Source organism: Pelodiscus sinensis, chromosome 20, assembly GCF_052426305.1.
Source record: "Pelodiscus sinensis isolate ZL-2025 chromosome 20, ASM5242630v1, whole genome shotgun sequence".
Lineage (NCBI taxonomy): Eukaryota > Metazoa > Chordata > Testudines > Trionychidae > Pelodiscus > Pelodiscus sinensis.
In genome coordinates, this window is record NC_143071.1 from 27,811,810 (window position 1) to 27,830,021 (window position 18,212).

At 57.3% G+C, this 18,212-nt stretch overlaps 1 protein-coding gene across 5 annotated transcripts in view; it reads left to right on the top strand.

The window, feature by feature from the left end:
• Positions 1-18,212, top strand: part of ARHGAP44 (Rho GTPase activating protein 44) — a 113,881-nt gene that overhangs the window by 55,853 nt on the left and 39,816 nt on the right. For all 5 annotated transcript variants that reach the window (XM_089771992.1, XM_089771991.1, XM_075903492.2 and 2 more), the window contains exons 2-7: positions 2,765-2,804; positions 11,265-11,369; positions 11,881-11,957; positions 12,637-12,748; positions 13,943-14,019; positions 17,360-17,477. In XM_089771992.1, coding sequence (XP_089628118.1) covers positions 2,765-2,804; positions 11,265-11,369; positions 11,881-11,957; positions 12,637-12,748; positions 13,943-14,019; positions 17,360-17,477 — 529 coding nt within the window. The remainder of the gene's footprint in view (positions 1-2,764; positions 2,805-11,264; positions 11,370-11,880; positions 11,958-12,636; positions 12,749-13,942; positions 14,020-17,359; positions 17,478-18,212) is intronic.

Sequence of the window (18,212 nt, forward strand, 5' to 3'; positions counted from 1 at the left end):
CTACGAAATGGGGAGATGCTTTATCTGGCTGGGGGCTGAGAGGTTTAACTGTCGATGGTTTCAGATGGGCTCGGCTGTTCTCTCCTGAAAGGCGTTTTACCGTGTCAAGGTATCAGGAGTCTCTGAGCTCAGACCTTCCCTTCAGCCTGACTCAGTGACCCTAGCTGAGCTAGCTGCATTGCTGTTTCTGAGAGCTGGAATCATTGCTCCCAAGGCAACTCAGCTCCATTGTGGGACCTCAGCGGGGGTCGAGCAGGAGTTACCCCCAAGCTCGGGGGCGTGTCCTGAGATGTGGTTTGGCTCCGCCTGTAAAACGGAATTGTTGCTGGAGCATTGTGCTCCGCCGGTTCCCTTCCTCCCCTCCCCCCCCGCCCCCCGAGAAGCCCTGCCGGTGTCACCTGCCTTGCTCGACCCCGTGCAGCGGAGATACAGCTGCACCCTCGTGGGGGGTCCCGGAGACAAGGAGCCTGTCGTGATAGGCCTGGGTTGGCCCAGGTTGGACCCAGTGGCTAGTGCTGCTCAGTGGCTCAGGAGGGTGTCCCCCGACACAGGGGAGGGCTGTGGTTTCCCGGGTGGCGCTTGTCAGGTTATGGGGTCAGCTGCCCCTCTGGTGTCTGAGACCCGGCCGGTGTCTGGCCTCGGGCCTCCCTGTCTTCTGGGCTGGCATCGGGTGACTGTCCCATCCCTGAGCTGCTGTGCCAGGCTTGCCCAGCAGGTCTGCCTGTGTCCAGACCCGGCCAGCCCTTCCCTTCAGGCGCCTGTGACCATGGGAGCGGGGAGGTGGCACGGACCACGGCATGGACAGAGTGTGTAGGGCAGGGCCGTAAAGGGTTAAACGGTGACCCACTTCCTCGGTAGCCCTTAGCCTTGCCAGCATGCTTACTGGGGAACCGGTTCACTGGAGGGCCCGGCTGGCAAGAGCCGCCCCGCCCCGCCCACGGCAGCCCGGTGGGGCCAGAGCAGCCCACGGCCGGTGACTAACCAGTTCACACGAGGCGCTGAAGTGGTTAATCAGCTGAGCCGGTTTTTACATCCCTAGTTTAGAGACCAGGACCCTAAAACAACAAGCCCCCCCCATGCACGTCTGTCCTGCCTCCAGGCCTCCCTGCGGATCACCCCGCACTCAGCTTCTTCTGGCCTGCCAGGCGGTGTCTGTGCCAGCCTGTTCCCAATACGCTCCCCAGCAAGGCCCCCAGGGAGAGAGACCATGTGTGTCCAGAAGAAGCCATGGCAGACTAGCTATTGGGCCCACAAGGTCCAGGCCCGGGACCCTGGCCAACAGGGTGCCCCAGCAGGCAGGGTGAGGGCAGACCCCATGGCCCTGGCCCTGTCAGAAGCTGTGGGACAGGGGAAACCCCGTCAGCCCCCCAAGTCCCACTCCAGTAGAAGCCGTGGGCTGGGGAAAGCCCCCCAGCGCCCCTCTCACCCTGCCTCAGCAAATGCTGCTGGATGGGAGCCCCCCCAGTGGCCCTCCAGCCCAGTCTCCAGCAGAATAAGCCCCCAGTGCCTCGACCCCGACCCTGAAGAAGCCCCAGGGAAGCCCATGTGCCCAACTCTGCTCTCCAGAGAAGCCCTGGGGGGTGGGGCAAGAGAAGCCATAGCCCTGCGTCCCCACAGGAGCATGGTGTGACGTAGCGGGGGGGCGTCTGCTCTGTGACCCGGTGCCCCCCTGCGCTGGGCTGTGTGATTCCCACTGACTCACCCACACTCAGTGACGTAGTGTCAGGTCCTTGCTGGTCGCTGTGCTTGGGCTGTGGGCTGTGACTGACCCCTACTGGCCAATGTCTGTGAGCACTGCCCAGCAGGTGGGCTGCCTAGGTCCTGTGGACAAAGACCCAACCGGTCAGACCGGTTGAGGGCAGCGAGGGAACTAAGCAAGTGAGTGGGTGGGGGAAGGGGCAGTTGCTGGCTGGAAGACATGAAGGGAACAACCTAACTGGAGGACTGAGGGTCTAAAGGGGAAGGGGGGGCAGTGGACCCCCTAACCTCAGGGGTCTGAGGCAGCCTGGCCTTGACTCCTGTAACCACATCCCGTCTGTGCTGGGCTGTATCCTGGAGAAGCAATAAATGCTCTATTCTACTGGCTGGAGGAGCCTGTTCGTGCTGCTACGGGGCTGCAGGATCAGGGAGACCCCGACATGATGCCACACATGGGGCTGGCGGGGGGAGCCCCAGCTTACAGGTCCCCACTGTGGCCCTGCGACTGGGGATTCCCTCGGTGCCCTGGGGCCGGGGCATCGGGACAGAGCTTCTCCAGCCTTGGGGCCAGCATGGAGGGGGCAGAAAGGTGCACGCGGGTTGTGGGATGGGGGACTTGGGGGAGGAGCCTGGGTGGACAATGGATGGGGTCCTAGGGAAGGGGAGGGTGGTGTGGGAGGGGCTGCAGGCAGATGGGGTGGGCCGGGCCCCCCTCTTGTTCTAGCCGTGGGCCCCAGGGAAACTTAATCGGCTTCTGAGCAGAGACCCCTGCACCTCTCAGGTCCTCGGTCCAGGAGATCAGGCCAGAACCCGCAGAGGCAGGGCTCTGCCATTGTCCTGTAACAACCCTCAAGTGTTTACCGCGGGGTGGCTGCGTCTGTTCCCTTGTGGCTCTAACCCACCGGGGTTGTACAGGGAACAGCCCAATCCCCCGGTCAAGGCCTGGGACTATATATCATTTCAGGGCACGTGGGGTCTCTCCGGGGGTGAGGCCGCCTGGGTGCATAGCCGGCTCTCGGATGTTTTTTGTCTGTCTCGCCCCTAACTTCTGCTTTTGTCCTTTCAGAGCTGAGAAGACAGAAGTGCTGAGTGAAGATCTCTTGCAGGTAAATTGCCTCTTTCCTCACAGCTGGCAACCACAGTCCAAGAGCGGCCTACGGGGGGGGGAGGGGGGTCTAGATTTCAGTGCGCCGAGAGAGGCAAGCTGGGCTAGTGGTCAGGGTGTTGGCCTAGAACTCGGGAGGGAGGCCTGGATTCAAGTCCACAGGTGTGGACAGACCCCGGGGTGGTCCTGTGCGAGTGATTTCGTCTTTCTGGGACAAACCCCTCACTCACCAGCACGAGGGTCATTCACTCCCCACTCCGGAGCTGACTTTAGGGGAGCTCGGCTGGAGGATGGCGCATCCCTCTGCAGTGCATGCTGGGTGGAAGACTGCTCCTTTGGCTGTCTCCCTGCCCGGGCACACAGCATCTGCTGTTGAGGGTGACGTCAGCTGCCATCCAGTCAGAGCATGGACGGCTTCCAGGAGCCAGGAACCGGCCCCCCTGTCCCATGTGCAGCTGCGCTTGTTGCCTTTCTGCACACACCGGGTGGAACAGGCTGCCTGCCGTTCGGCCAGGGGCTCGTGGGCCTGGCGCAGTTGGCAGACGTGGGTTTTGTCTCCCGTTCAAAGAGAAGGGAGGGTTTTCCAAGGCGCTCGCGGCTGGCCGAACTCTGCTCAACTGTGGGTCAGCGGTGCCCTTGGCACCAGGAGTCAAGTGAGCCCGGCTCTCGAGTGCTTTGAACAGACCCTGGGTAGGCATGGCGTGAACCTGAGGCTGGGGTCGCGAGGCTCAAGATGTCTCTGAGGTTCACGTGCTATTAATAAAGTGAGAGATAACGCCAGGCCGCTCCCTGCGTTAGGAGTTTGGTTGGACGCGTGTTCTGGTTACCAGGAGCAGAGGGGACACACCCGACCCTAGTGCGTTCCAACAGGGTGTGTCTTGATGTACGTAACAGCGCTACTTGGCGTGCTCCCTGCGACGCGTATGCCAGGGCCCCCCCGTCCAGCGCAGGTAACTGTAGATCAGTGTTTCTCAACCTTTTTTTTTTTTTTTTATAAAAAAGAAAATTAGAAGTACCCCTAGTACCTACAGTTTTCAGACACACACAGTTTGTTTCTACCATGGCAACACATTTGTTTAAACAACTTCAACAACTTAATTGGATCTGGGCAGGAGATGAAAGTGTTGGGTATAAAAAGTACAAAAATAATAAAGTGCTGTAAAACTTACAACAAAAATTCCATTTTCTCCAAATTTCAGTTGTGTTGACGTACCCACTAGCCTTCTCTCGAGCACCCCTGAGGGTAATTGTACTGCTGGTTGAGAAACACTGCTGTAGATTGCACTGAAACGTGAAGTTGTATTTTTGTGTCAGCAGCAACATTCCTGCCTGCAGGGTGCCATTCCGCCTTCTGTCCCCAGTGTAGAGAGGGAGGGAGGGGGATTCCCAAATCATGGGTCAGAATCTCATTGTGCAAGGTGCTGTACAAACCCAATAGAGATGATTCCTGTCCTAAAGAGTTTACAGTCACCGGGAGTAAATTCCCTGGCTTTCATGTCACCTCTAATCGTATGTGAGCGTTTGAACCACGTTCATACACCGCTCTCTTGTCTGACAAGAAACATCTGCACAGGAAGTCGGATCCCTGAGAAACAGTGATGCCACTTGTCTACACGTGTTCCGGTAGTTACCAGGAAAAGAAACAGATAATGTCACAGGAATTTCTTTGGAACAGTTTGAAGTGTTTTTTCCAAACTTTCCGGAAGACGCCGTCACTTCCTCCTCCTATTGCACAGCCATGCACAGCCACGTGCAGCCATGCACAGCCATGTGCAGCCATGCACAGACACGCGTTGCCACACACAGACATGCGCCACCACATGCAGCCACACACAGACATGTGCTGCCACGTGCAGACACATGCAGCCATGCGCAGCCACACACAGCCACACACAGACATGCGCCACCACGCACAGACACGCACAGCCACACACAGACATGCGCCGCCACGTGCAGCCATGCGCAGCCACACACAGCCACACGCAGCCAGGCACATACAAGCAGACACGCGCAGCCACAAGCAGACACGCGCAGCCACAAGCAGCCAGGCACACACATGCAGACACAGACAGCCACGCACAGACACACGCAGCCATGGACAGCCACACGCAGCCATACATGGACACATGCCGCCATGCGCAGCGATGTGCAGACACACACAGCCATGGATAGCCATGCTCAGCCAGAGCCAGGCACAGCCACGGACAGCCATGTGCAGCCATGCACAGACACACACAGCCACGGACAGACACACGCAGCCACATGCAGCCAGGCACAGCCAGGTGCAGCCAGCCGTCTCGGTTTGTCGGGATGCGGCAGTAGACAAGTGCAAAGGGGAAGTGACACAATATGTGCCCCTTAGCACGCGGGCGCACTGGCCTGTGTCGTCTGGGGCGATTGCTGAGTGATGGCCTGAGCCCCACGGGCCTGACATCAATTCCCCCTGGGCCAAGCCCCTCCAGGGAAGAAGCCAGGGCATGAATGTCCCTGCAGAACTCACGGCGGCGTCCTTTGCTCAGGGTAGCACCACGGTGTCAGGTGAGCAGCAAAACTGAGCCCTGGGCCTGGGATGTTTCCCGGCGGTTTGGAGAAATCCAGCCTAGACTCAGAGAACCGCAGGGCGGGCAGAGCCCTCCGGGGGCATCCAGTCCAGCCCTCTGCCCAAAGCAGGACCGACCTAACTCAACCAGCTCAGCCAGGGCTCTGTCCAGCCAGGACTTAAACACCCCTAGGGATGGAGATTCCACCCCCTCCCTAGGGAACCCAGCCCAGCGCTTCCCACCCTCCTAGGGAAAGAGTTTTTCCTAATATCCAGCCTAGACCCCCCCACTGCAGCTTGAGCCAATTGCTCCTTGTTCTGCCACCACTGAGAACAGCCTCTCTCTGTCCCCTCTCTCCATCCTCTTTGGAACCCCCCTCCAGGAAGCTGACGGCTGCTATCAAATCCCCCCTCACACTTCGCTTCTGCAGACTCAACAAGCCCAACTCCCTCAGCCTCTCCTCGTAGGCCATGTGCTCCAGCCCCCTAGTTATTTTGGTCGCCCTCCGCTGGACCCTCTCCAATGTGTCCACATCCTTTCTATAGTGGGGGGCCCACAACGGGACACAATACTCCAGACGTGGCCTCATCAGAGCTGAATAAAGGGGAATTACTACTTCCTGGATCTGCTGGCAATGCTCCTCCTAATCATAGAATCATAGAATACTAGGACTGGAAGGGACCTCGAGAGGTGATCGAGTCCAGCCCCCTGCCCTCAAGGTAGGACCAAGCTCCGTCTACACCATCCCTGACAGATGTCTATCTACCTGTTCTTAAATATCTCCAGAGAGGGAGATTCCACCACCTCCCTTGGCAATTTATTCCAATATTTCCTAATGTCCAATCTAAACCTCCCCTGCTGCACTTTAAGCCCATTACTCCTTGTCCTGTCCTCAGAAACCAAGAGGAACAAATTTTCTCCTTCCTCCTTGTGACACCCTTTTAGATATTTGAAAACCGCTATCACGTCCCCCCTTAATCTTCTTTTTTCCAAACTAAACAAGCCCAGTTCATGAAGCCTGGCTTCATAGGTCATGTTCTCTAAACCTTTAATCATTCTTGTTGCTCTTCTCTGTACCCTTTCCAATTTCTCCACATCTTTCTTGAAATGTGGCGCCCAGAACTGGACACAGTACTCCAGCTGAGGCCTAACTAGTGCAGAGTAGAGCGGCAGAATGACTTCACGAGTTTTGCTTACAACACACCTCTTGATACAACCTAGAATCATAGTTGCTTTTTTTGCAACAGCATCACACTGTTGACTCATATTCAACTTGTGGTCCACTATGACCCCTAGATTCCTTTCCGCCATGCTCCTTCCTAGACAGTCGCTTCCCATCTTGTATGTATGGAACTGATTGTTCCTTCCTAAGTGGAGCACTTTGCATTTCTCTTTATTAAACCTCATCCTGTTTACCTCTGACCATTTCTCTAACTTGCTAAGGTCATTTTGAGTTATGTCCCTATCCTCCAAAGAAGTTGCAACCCCACCCAGTTTGGTATCATCTGCAAACTTAATAAGCGTACTCTCTATCCCAATATCTACATCATTGATGAAGATATTGAACAGTACGGGTCCCAAAACAGACCCTTGAGGAACTCCACTTGTTATCCCTTTCCAGCAGGATTTAGAACCATTAACAACAACTCTCTGACTACGGTTATTCAGCCAATTATGCTCCCACCTTATCGTGGCCCTATCTAAGTTATATTTGCCTAGTTTATCAATAAGAATATCAAGCGAGACCGTATCAAATGCCTTACTAAAGTCTAGGTATATGACATCCACCACTTCTCCCTTATCCACAAGGCTCGTTATCCTATCAAAGAAAGCTATCAGATTAGTTTGGCATGACTTGTTCTTCACAAACCCATGCTGGCTATTCCCTATCACTTTATTACCTTCCAAGTGTTTGCATATGATTTCCTTAATTACCTGCTCCATTATCTTCCCTGGGACAGACGTTAAACTGACCGGTCTGTAATTTCCTGGGTTGTTCTTATTCCCCTTTTTATAGATGGGCACAATATTTGCCCTTTTCCAGTCTTCTGGAATCTCCCCTGTCTGCCATGATTTTTCAAAGATCATAGCTAAAGGCTCAGATACCTCCTCTATCAGCTCCTTGAGTATCCTGGGATGCATTTCATCAGGACCTGGTGACTTGCTAACATCTAACTTTCCTAAGTGATTTTTAACTTGTTCTTTGTGTATCCTATCTTCTAAACTTACCCTCTCTCTGCTTGTATTCACTACGTTAGGCACACCTCCAGACTTCTCGGTGAAGACCGAAACAAAGAAGTCATTGAGCATCTCCGCCATTTCCAAGTTTCCTGTTACTGCTTCTCCCTCCTCACTAAGCAGTGGGCCTACCCTGTCCTTGGTCTTCCTCTTGCTTTTAATGTATTTATAAAAGGTCTTCTTGTTTCCCTTTATGCCTGTAGCTAGTTTGATCTCATTTTCTGCCTTTGTCTTTCTAATCTTGCCCCTACATTCCCATGTTGCTTGCCTATATTCATCCTTTGTTAGTTGTCCTAGTTTCCATTTTTTATACGACTCCTTTTTTATTTTGAGATCATGCAAGATCTCCTTGTTAAGCCAAGCTGGTCTTTTGCCATATTTTCTATCTTTCCTACACAGCGGAATTGTTTGCTTTTGGGCCCTTAACAACGTCCCTTTGAAATACTTCCAACTCTCCTCAGTTGTTTTTCCCTTCAGTCTTGCTTCCCATGGGACCTTACCTACAAGTTCTCTGAGCTTATCAAAATCTGCCTTCCTGAAATCCATTACCTCAATTGTGCTGGTCTCCCTTCTACCTTTCCTTAAGATCATGAACTCTATTATTTCATGATCACTGTCCCCTATACTGTCTTCCACTTTCAAGTTCTCAACTAGTTCCTCCCTATTTGTTAAAACCAAGTCCAGAACAGCTTCTCCTCTGGTAGCTTTTTCAACCTTCTGAAACAGAAAGTTGTCTCCAAATGCAGTCCAGAAACTTATTGGATAGCCTGTGCCCCGCTGTGTTAGTTTCCCAACATATGTCTGGATAGTTGAAGTCCCCCATCACCACCAAATCTTGGGCTTTGGATAGTTTTGTTAATTGTTTAAAAAAGGCCTCATCCACCTCTTCCACCTGGCTAGGTGGCCTGTAGTAGACTCCTAGCATGATATCACCCTCGTTTTTTACCCCTTTTAGCTTAATCCAGAGACTCTCTACACAGCTATCTCCTACGTTCATCTCCACTTCAGTCCAAGTGTGTACATTTTTAATATACAAGGCAACCCCTCCTCCCTTTTTTCCCTGTCTGTCCTTCCTGAGCAAGCCGTACCCTTCCATACCAACATTCCAATCATGCGTCCCATCCCACCAGGTTTCTGTAGTACCAATGATATCATAGTTGTATTTATTGGTTAGCAATTCCAGTTCTTCCTGCTTATTACCCATACTTCTCGCATTTGTATATAGGCATCTAAGACTGATTTGATCTTGCCTCCCTGTTGTGCCCTGACCCTCCTTTCTCCTTGCCATTATAGGCCGTAGTCCCCCCCCATTTCCAACCCATTTCCCAGTCCCGCACATTCAGCACTTACCTGTGGGCTTTGCTCACTTGTCCCCGTCGAACCTAGTTTAAAGCCCTCCTCACAAGGTTAGCCAGTCTGTGTCCAAACAAGGCCTTCCCGCTCCTGGAAAGGTGAACTCCATCTCCGCCAAGCAGTCCTTCCTGGAAGAGCACCCCGTGGTCAAGGAAGCCGAAGCCCTCCTGGCGACACCATGTTCGTAGCCAGGCATTCACTTCCAGGATGCACCTCTCTCTGCCCGGGCCCCTACCTTTGACAGGAAGGATCGAAGAGAATACCACCTGCGCCCCAGACTCCTTCACCCGTACTCCCAAAGCCCTGTAGTCACACTTGATCCGCTCAGTGTCACACCTGGCAGTATCATTTGTGCCCACGTGGATGAGTAGCATGGGGTAGTAGTCAGAGGGCCGGATAATCCTCGACAATGCCTCCGTAACATCTCGGATACGGGCCCCTGGCAGACAGCATATGCCATTAGCACCCCCATATGCCATTAGCCTTCTTGGCTACGTTGTGTCATGTCCAGCTTCTCATCCACTGCAATCCCCAGGGCCTTTTCTGCCCAACTGCTGCGTAGCCAGTCGGTCCCCAGCCTGTAGCAGGGCTTGCGATTCCTCCGTCCCAAGGGCAGAACTCTGCACTTGTCCTTGGTGAACGTGCTCTCACTTTCCTCTTTTGCAGCCCATCTCCTCTCCGGCTCTGTCCAGTCCCTGCCCAGTCTGTAACCGGTCCCTTGAGCGTGGTGGTGTCCTTGTGCCAGATCCCAGGGGCCGCTCCGTTCCAATGGGGCCACCCCAAAAGTGGGTCTTGGGGTGCGAGCCTGCCCTGCGAGTACCCAGGGCTCCCTGCAGCGAGTCTCGCCAGGCCAGCTCTCCCGTCGGTGTAGCTAACCCCCCTCACGGGGCCAAAGCATGTCAACGGGAGAAGCTCTCCCCTCCACACAGCACTGCCTACAGCCGGGGGCAGGTGGGTGTAACTACGTCAGTCGGCGAGGTGCTTTCACACCCCTGCGCACTGTAGTTACACCGATACAGACCTTGTTCTGCACCTTTCCAGAGCCATGGGCTCTCCGCAGCATTTGCACTGACGCCAGGCAGCCCTTTTGAAACAAGGGATCAGTTAGTCACCGTGTTACACAGCCTGGAAGTCCTCGGGTTAGCACTAGGCTAGGACCTCGTCCACACTAGCCACAGCCAGGCTGCAGTCCCCTCCTGTGTGTCCCAGGGGAGAGGCCAGTGTCTCTGTTAAAGAAATGCCCCGGCCCATCCTGGGTCGGCCGATGCAGACTCGGGTTCTGGGACTCGCTGATGGGGGAGGGAAGCCTCCTTTTTCTCAGGGCTTAGTTGTGACATGGAAGCTTCTTGGCCACTGGGGTTTCCATTGTCTCTTCTGGCTCCTCCGTGCGCTTGTGTAGCCTGTATTCGGTATAGAAATGTCTCCGGTCCCCAACCGGGCAGCCGTGTGAGACTCACTCCTTGTTCCTGCCTTTTACAATCTCACAGCAGGACAAACCCAGCAGGCAATGGAGATACAGTCGGAAGCGTAACACTATTAGCAGAATGCCCACGTCCATCGCAGGCTCTCAGAGCCCTTCTTCAGATCTTAAAAACAGCCAGACCGGGTCAGGCCAAAGGGCCATCCAGCCCACAGTCCTGTCTGCTGCCAGTGGCCAAGGCCAGGTGCCCCATGGGGAGTGAACAGAACAGGGAATCATCCAGTGATCCCTCCCCGATAGCCCATTCCCAGCTTCTGACAAACAGGCTACAGACACCATCCCTGCCCAGCCTGGCTCATAGCCATAGATGGACCTGTCCACCATGAATTTATCTAGCTCTCTTTTGAACCCTGTTAAAGTCCTGGTCTTCACAACATCCTCTGGCAAGGAGTTCCACAGGTTGACTGTGTGTTGTGAGAAGAAAAACTTCCTTTTGTTTGTTTTAAACTTCTGTATATTTCATTTGGTGACCCTAGTTCTTGTGTAATGTCCCTTACTGTATCCTCCATGACACATGCTCTCCTTTACAAGCTTTGATTTCTCTTAATCTTCCTTAGTTTTTAGCAGGGCTTAATGTGCCATATGAAATTCCCTCTCCTGCTTAAAATAGTTCTTGGTGCGTGTTATGGTACCGATGCTGCCCCAGATACCTCGTAGAGAAGAGCGGGGCATCTGGCTTCATTAAGGCCTAGCAGGGGGGGTCTGTGGTCAGGGCTGTGTCTGGGCACCAAGGGGCACTGTTCTGCCGGGAGGCGGGCACCTGCCCTTGGCTGGCTTTTTGCAGCTGGCGCTGGCCGCTCTGGCTGGCGGGTCCCGTCTCTGTGCTGCCAACCGTGTCCTTCTGCCGCAGGTGGAGAAGCGCCTGGAGCTGGTGAAGCAGGTGTCCCACAGCACCCACAAGAAGCTGACGGCCTGCCTGCAGGGGCAGCAAGGCGTGGATGCCGACAAGCGCTCCGTGAGTGGCGCGGGGGAGAGGCGGGGCTGCGGGCCCCAGAGGTTACGCGGGGTCGTGCCAGGGCGCAGGCCGGGAGAGGAGGCCGTAGCGAAGTGCAGCGCCGTGGGCGAATACAGCACCCTGCGCGCAGTTCTGTGGCTTCCGCTTGGGGCCGGGGGGCCTGAGGCCAGGTCTGCCCATTGGGCGCCGGTCTGTGAGATCATCTGCCCGCCTGGGTGTGAGTTCCCACCGCGCTCTGCCGGCGGGCCAAGCTGCAACCCCCACACCGGTACGGCTCCTCCCTCCCACCCGAACAGCCCTCACACCCCCCGGGACAGCTCCTCGCGCCCCCCGGGACAGTCCTTCACGCCCACCCCTTGGTCGGCCCCTTGCATCCCCCCGGGGTGGTCCCTCACGTCCCCCAGGACAGCTCCTCATGTCCCCCCCTTGGTCAGCCCCCGGACCCCCCCGTCGGGCAGCCCCCGGGCCCCCCCTCGGGCAGCCCCTCATGCCCGTCCTGCTTCCCTTGCAGAAAAAGTTGCCGTTGACGACGCTGGCCCAGTGCTTGATGGAAGGCTCTGCCATTCTCGGGGACGACTCGCTCCTGGGGTAAGCCCCTCGCCTGGCGGCTGGGCTGGTGGCCGACAGTCGTGCCAAGAGGGTGTGAAATGCCAGCCCTGCAGGCAGCTCCCCAGGCTGGGGGTTGAAGGGGGGGCAGCGCCCCCAGGCTATCTGCTCCCTGCCCGTCCAGTCCCCGGGTGCCCTGGGTGGGGGCTGGCGCAGAGGGACGCCGTGCGTGGCTGGGCTCTGCTCCCCCGGCAGGCCTCAAAGGGGAGACCACGTCCCAGAAACCTGGGTGGCCGCAGCTCTTCCCTCTCCCCCTCCCCCCCCACAATCACGTGCAGAGGAGAGTGGAGGCCGAGCCCCCTGACAGGGCATGGTACACCCTGAGTTTCTCTACAGCCTTTCTTGAGGGGTGCTGCATCCCGCCCAGCCCCTGAACCCCAATAACACAGGGTGGCTTCCCCCCCCCACAACCCCAGCGACTCCTGTTGGAGACGGGCCCTCTGGGCCACCCTGAACCATCTCCACAACAGCCCATGGATGGCAGCCCCTCCCACTAGGCATCGCTGCCTCAGAGCTGGCTGAGGCCTGTGGCACAAGGCTGGCTCTCACCCTGCTGCCCCCTCCATGCCTTTGTCTGCAGGCTAGTCCAGCCCCGGGGGGGGTGGGTTAACACCCCAGCCTAGGCTCTGGGTTTTCACGCCCCGTCTCTGTCCCACCGCAGGAAGATGCTCAAACTCTGCGGTGAGGCGGAGGACAAGCTGGCCCAGGAGCTCACCAGCTTCGAGCTGGAAGTGGAGCGGGACGTGATTGAGCCCCTGTTTGTGCTGGCCGAGGTGAGCGGGATCGGGGTGCCGGGCGCGGCGGCGACCGTGCGCTGTTCAAGCAGCGCTAGTGTTTAAAAACCGGGCGCTCCAGCTGGTGGGTGGAAATCTGGCCTTCCCCGACCCTCTCCCCCAAACACCGGCCCGTTCTGCCTCTTCCCTGATGCCCCATCCCCACTCACTCCTTCCCCCCTCCCTCCTTGGCTCCCTGCTCTTCCCCTTTCCCCCTCCCTACCCGGGTGGCCTGTGGTGCCAGGTGGGGGCTGCAGCTACCGGGTGCAGGTAGGAGGTGGCCTGGCTAAGTAGGGGCTGATGTGGGTGACAACTCCTGCGCCGGACCAGACACCCTTGGGTCCCCTTTATAACTGGATCTTCCACGTGAAAACCTGCCGCCCACCCGCCCCCCACTCCAGACGTAGGCACCCGCTGGTCTGTAGAGAGCCCACGTCTGATTGTCTTGGTCTGTGTCCCTTCCCTAGCTATTCCCCCCATTCTCTTAGCATTTTCCCGGCCACTCGTAGGGCTCCCTTGTGCCCGGGGCTGGGACTCCCGGCTAGCGGCGTATTCTCCCAAGAGCTTTGGTGACGCGGGATCTGGGCTCCCCGGCTCTTCCTTGTAGCCCGAGCCTGGGACGTGCAGAGCTCTGGCCGGTTTCCCTGGGCTCCCCCACGCGGAACGGCTCGGAGCCCAGGCCAGAAGGACAGGCCTCGGCACTCATTCCCTGTGCGGTGGCCCGGCCCGGCTCAGCTCTCTCTGTAGCTTCCCGACCTGTGAGGGCCCAGAAGGGGTCGCGGTTAGAGCTGGGGGGTGGGGCCTGCAACTTGCATGAGCTTTGTTTGTCATTGTTCTCTCAGGGCACCTGCCCCCGTGCTCTGCCGCCCGGGCCGTCTGGGCTGCTCCTGTAGCTTTAGCCTCCTGCCGGGTGGGCAGGCGCGTGCGAAGATGCCCCGGATTCAACGTGCATCGGGGCTGCCCCCTTGCAAAGCCTTTCCCGCAAACAGGGACTAGGGGAACCTCCTTCGCTCTGATGTGACTGTCCCCTTTCCCAATGGGGGCAGCCGTCCGCCTGTGCCCATTGGGGTGGGGGCAGCGTGGGGCTCCCCGTGTGGCCAGGTGCCGGTGCTCCATGGGGCCGGGGGCGCAAGTCCTGGGGGGTGACCCGCTGCAGCCGGCACGTCATCCCTGGTGTTTCCCTCTGCACTGCAGGTCGAAATCCCGAATATCCAGAAGCAGAGGAAGCACTTAGCAAAGCTCGTCCTAGACATGGATTCCTCACGAACAAGGTAGGGAGCGTGGTCTGGGCTGGTCTCCCTGCAGCGGGCGTTGCTGCACAGCCGGTTTGCCATGCCTTTGGGGGAGGGAGCCTTAACCCCCTCTGGTTTGTGAGTGGTTTACAGCTGATTTCCAGGCAGTGGATGGACAGCTCCGCAGGTATATTCCAGCCAGCACATCCCCGGCCTCAGCTCACAGTTACCAGGGGTTTGTCTGTGTCTCCCTCCCCCTCCTGGGCCCATCAGCTGATGCACAAGACGATGCCTCGCTTGGTGCCAGGCCGATGGCGGATTCGGTGAGGTGTCAGCGGACAGAGACTCACGGCTTCGTCCTATCTGGGCCGCCAGAGCGAACAGCAGCCGTCAGGACGCATCAGCCGCTCAGTTCTGTGCCGTTGGATGGATCGGAGCCAGCCTGAACCCAGCCCATCAGCCCGGCTCCGCGTTTCCCATGCAGCCGGGTTTGGATTTCCCGTCTGAAGAAGTCCCCGGGGCAGCACGGTGTCGGGGGCTCCACTTGCCCGGGGACCAGAGAGTTCTGGGTTTCCAGCGGGATGAAGGAGTTCGTGCTCGTTTCTCTGTGTGCTCCAGCTCAGTGCGTAGCCCAGGCGCGACGGTGGCGTTGTAGTCAGAATTCCATGCTTCATTCCAGTGCGCTCGCCGGGCCCAGCTCTCCTGCCCCGCCAATCTTCTAACTTCCACCCGGGCCTGGCAGGGCTGTCGGCCTCCCCCGGCGAATGGCAGCAGCAGTCCAGAGTCTGTCGCACGTCCCGAGGGTCACCTTAAACACTGACCAGCATTTCACCTTCCGCCTGAAAAACACACGGAGGCCGCTTCTTGTGCACACTCCTCCACGTGGGACAGGCTGCCTGTGGAGCAGGTCTGGTTCTTTTTTCTCCCTGGGGGTGAAGCCTTGGACGGGTGGATTCGGCAGGGAATCCATCACAAAACAGCCACGCTCTGGTACAGTGGCCGGAGTCTAAGACGTAGCGAGCGCAGCCAGAGGTGTGGCTGGGCCCGCATGGTCCCTCACAAACCCAGCATCAGGAGGTTGGAATCTGACCGGAAACGTGTGTTGCCTCACTCTGAACCCAATGAACAGTCCGGCAGTGTCTTAGAGCAGTGGTCCCCAGCGCGGTGCCTGCGGGCGCCATGGCACCCGCCAGGGCATTTATGTGCGCCCGCCGAGTGATCAGGGCCAGCCCGAGACATTCTTGTGCCCCGGGTGCACGGTGCACGCGCGGCCCCGCCCCCGGCCACCCGGCAGCCCCAAAAGGTTGGGAACCGCTGTCTGAGAGGCGAGCAAATAGATAACTAGTGGCCTGGGCTTTCTTGGCAGAGCCCGCTTCCTTACGTGAGCTTGAGTCAAGCTTGCCCAAGTCTGGATTTTCCAGGCGGGGTTTTTTTTTTTTAACATTTTGTTTTAAATAAAAAGACACGGGCATGGGAGAGATTGGATGTGGCTGGGTTTTAAAAAGATGCTACCCGCATACAAATCCTGTTTGTTAAAAACTCCTCCCCTAGATTCATAGAATTCATAGAACTGGAAGGGACCTCGAGAGGTCATCAAATCCAGTCCCCTGCCCTCTCGGCAGGACCAAGCACCGTCTAGACCATCCCTGACAGGTGTCTGTCCAACTGGCTCTTAAATATCTCCAGAGATGGAGATTCCACAACCTCCCTGGGCAATGTATTCCAGTGTTTCACCACCCTGACAGTTTTTCCTAATAGCCAATCTTGCTGCAGTTTAAGCCCATTGCTTCTTGTCCTGTCCTCAGAGGCCAAGGAGAACAATTTTTCTCCCTCCTCTTTGTAACACCCTTTTAGGTACTTGAAAACTGCTCTCACGTCCCTTCTCCATCTTCTCTTTTCTAAACCAAACAAGCCCAATTCTTTCAGTCTTGCCTCCGAGCTCATGTTCTCTCGACCTTTCATCAGTTTTGTTTTGCTCTTCTCTGGACCTTTTCCAATTTCTCCACCTCTTTCCTGAAATGCGATGCCCAGATCTGAACACAGTCCTCCAACTGAGGCCTAATCAGTGCAGAGCAGAGCGGCAGAATGACTTCTCGGGTCTTGCTCACAACAAGGCGGCTTGCAGAGGCCTGCTGTTGTTAAGCGCACGCAGCTGCGGTTGATTGTCCCCCTTTCGGGCAGGCTGTTGCTGATGGGTGCGCTAGGCACATGGCAAAGCCACCCAGGCTTTCCGTGACCCTTAGCACTTCCTGTGTGCGTCTGTTCATGAGCAGGCTGGAGAGGGGGCTCTGTTCAGGGGCCTGCCGGAAGACGTGCAGATTGGTTTGTGAAAGCCTCCTCTTTCCAGCACGTGAAGAAGTCCCTGGAAGTGCTGGAATCCGCGACCCCCCGCCAGACTCGTGCCCTTGACAATAGTGCCGAGACGTAAGGCGGCTGAGCAGTGCGGCGATGTTGCTGGGAAGGCCACAGCTGTGCTGATGGAAGCCGCAGGGTGCAGGCTCAGTGGAAGAACGTGCCTGCCAGCCTAGCTACTACTGCTCAGAGCAGTCCCTTCCCTACAGCGGGAGAACCCCCGGCTGTCACCGCAGAGGTGCCTGCACTACACCGCAACAGTGGCATAACCACCACGCCATGCTGGGCCACTGTAGTGCCCATAGTCCAGCCCCAGCCCCAGACATGTGTGGCATTGGACTTGGTACTCTGTGGCATTTTGATGGAGAACCTAGAGCGTGGCCCATTGCACGGATCGAAACCTGGCTGGCTGGCGCGTCTCCAAATGTAACAGTAAGTGGGGGATCGCGGTCTAGTGATGATCAGTTCTTGGCCCTCCGCAATTTAACGTTTCAGGTGAGGCCGTGCAGGAAAACATACAGGTGTTTGTGGTAACGTTTGCAGGTGGTACACAGGCGGGGGGAGTGAGGAATAAGGAGGAGACCAGGTCTCTGGTATGGGGAGACCAAACTGGGTGTAAACAACAGGCATTTCTGAACAGCCTCATGTAACAAAGAATGCAGGCCTTGCGCATGGGCTTGTGCTTCCAGGCTGGCTGAGCCCGGACTCTGGGCCGCAGCATTCGCACGGTTCCCTTGGGAATTAACTCGCCCGGTCGCTGGTGGGGTGGAGAACAGTCGGCCTGTTGACTGACGGCATGCCAGGCCCGCTTGGCACGTCCTAGAGCGGAGAGGAGCTGCCTGGCTTTTGAGTGCAGCAGGGCGGCTCCTGCTCAGCTCACGGTGGCGTCTCGCAGGCAGGGGCCTGTGGTCTCCGCGGCCCGCCCTGGGCAGTGAAGATCGGGTTGCCCGTTAGCCCACGCGGTCGTCCCCTCGCCCCAGGAGCTCTGCCCTCTGCCGCTGACTCCAGCCCCCTTGCGTCTCCACAGGTGGCAACAGTCGGCGAAGTCGTCCGGTTTGTCGAGCAACCTGCAGCCGTCGGGCTCCAAAGTGGACACTCTCAGGGAAGAGATGGAGGAGGCGGCGAACAGAGTGGAGATTTGCAGGGTACCTCTCGCTGTGTCTGATCTCCCGGCCTGTCCGTGGGCCGGTGTCTCGCCCGGAGAAGGGTTCTACATGCTGGGGAATTGGGGGTGGAGTTGCAGACAGGCGGGGCTTAAGTCTGGGTGAGCAGTGCGGAGGGAGGCCTGCTGCTCCCAGGAGTCCCGGCATGCCCAACAGGCAGCGTCAGCAGCTCTTCCCTCCGGCTCCCTCCTCCAGCCCTGCCAGGACTCCTCACCCTGTGCCAGGTATGCAGGGAGAGGAGACCTGTCTCTCTCCACAGCTCCTCAGTCACCCGGTGAGACCCCCGCTCCCAGCACGTTCCCCCTGCCTCCCGCACAGCCCGAGGGCGCTCCAGCTCTCGAAGCCCCTGCCTCGGTCCTCACACAGCTTGGGGTGGGCTCTCCCTGCCCCTCGTCTCCCATAGGCGGGGGAAGCTCTGAGCTAACGACTCTCGGAGCCGGAGAGCAGCTTCAGGCCTCCTGCGTTGCGCCCTGGCAGTGAGCAGGCTCCGGGGGTGTTGGCTTGTGAACCTTGAGCAGTGTATGTCGGCGTCTGAACCACCAGCGGAAACCAGCCCTTTCCCCTGAGCTTGTTCGCTTGACAAGAGTCAGCGTTCCGGTGACTGCAGGGAGGGTGTCTCCTCCCTCCCCCACCCCTGCTCCATCTGGCTGTTGTGTTTGGGGACGGGAAGCAAACTCTTCCAGGTCTCCTCCATCCTAGAGGACTGTGGCAAATTCA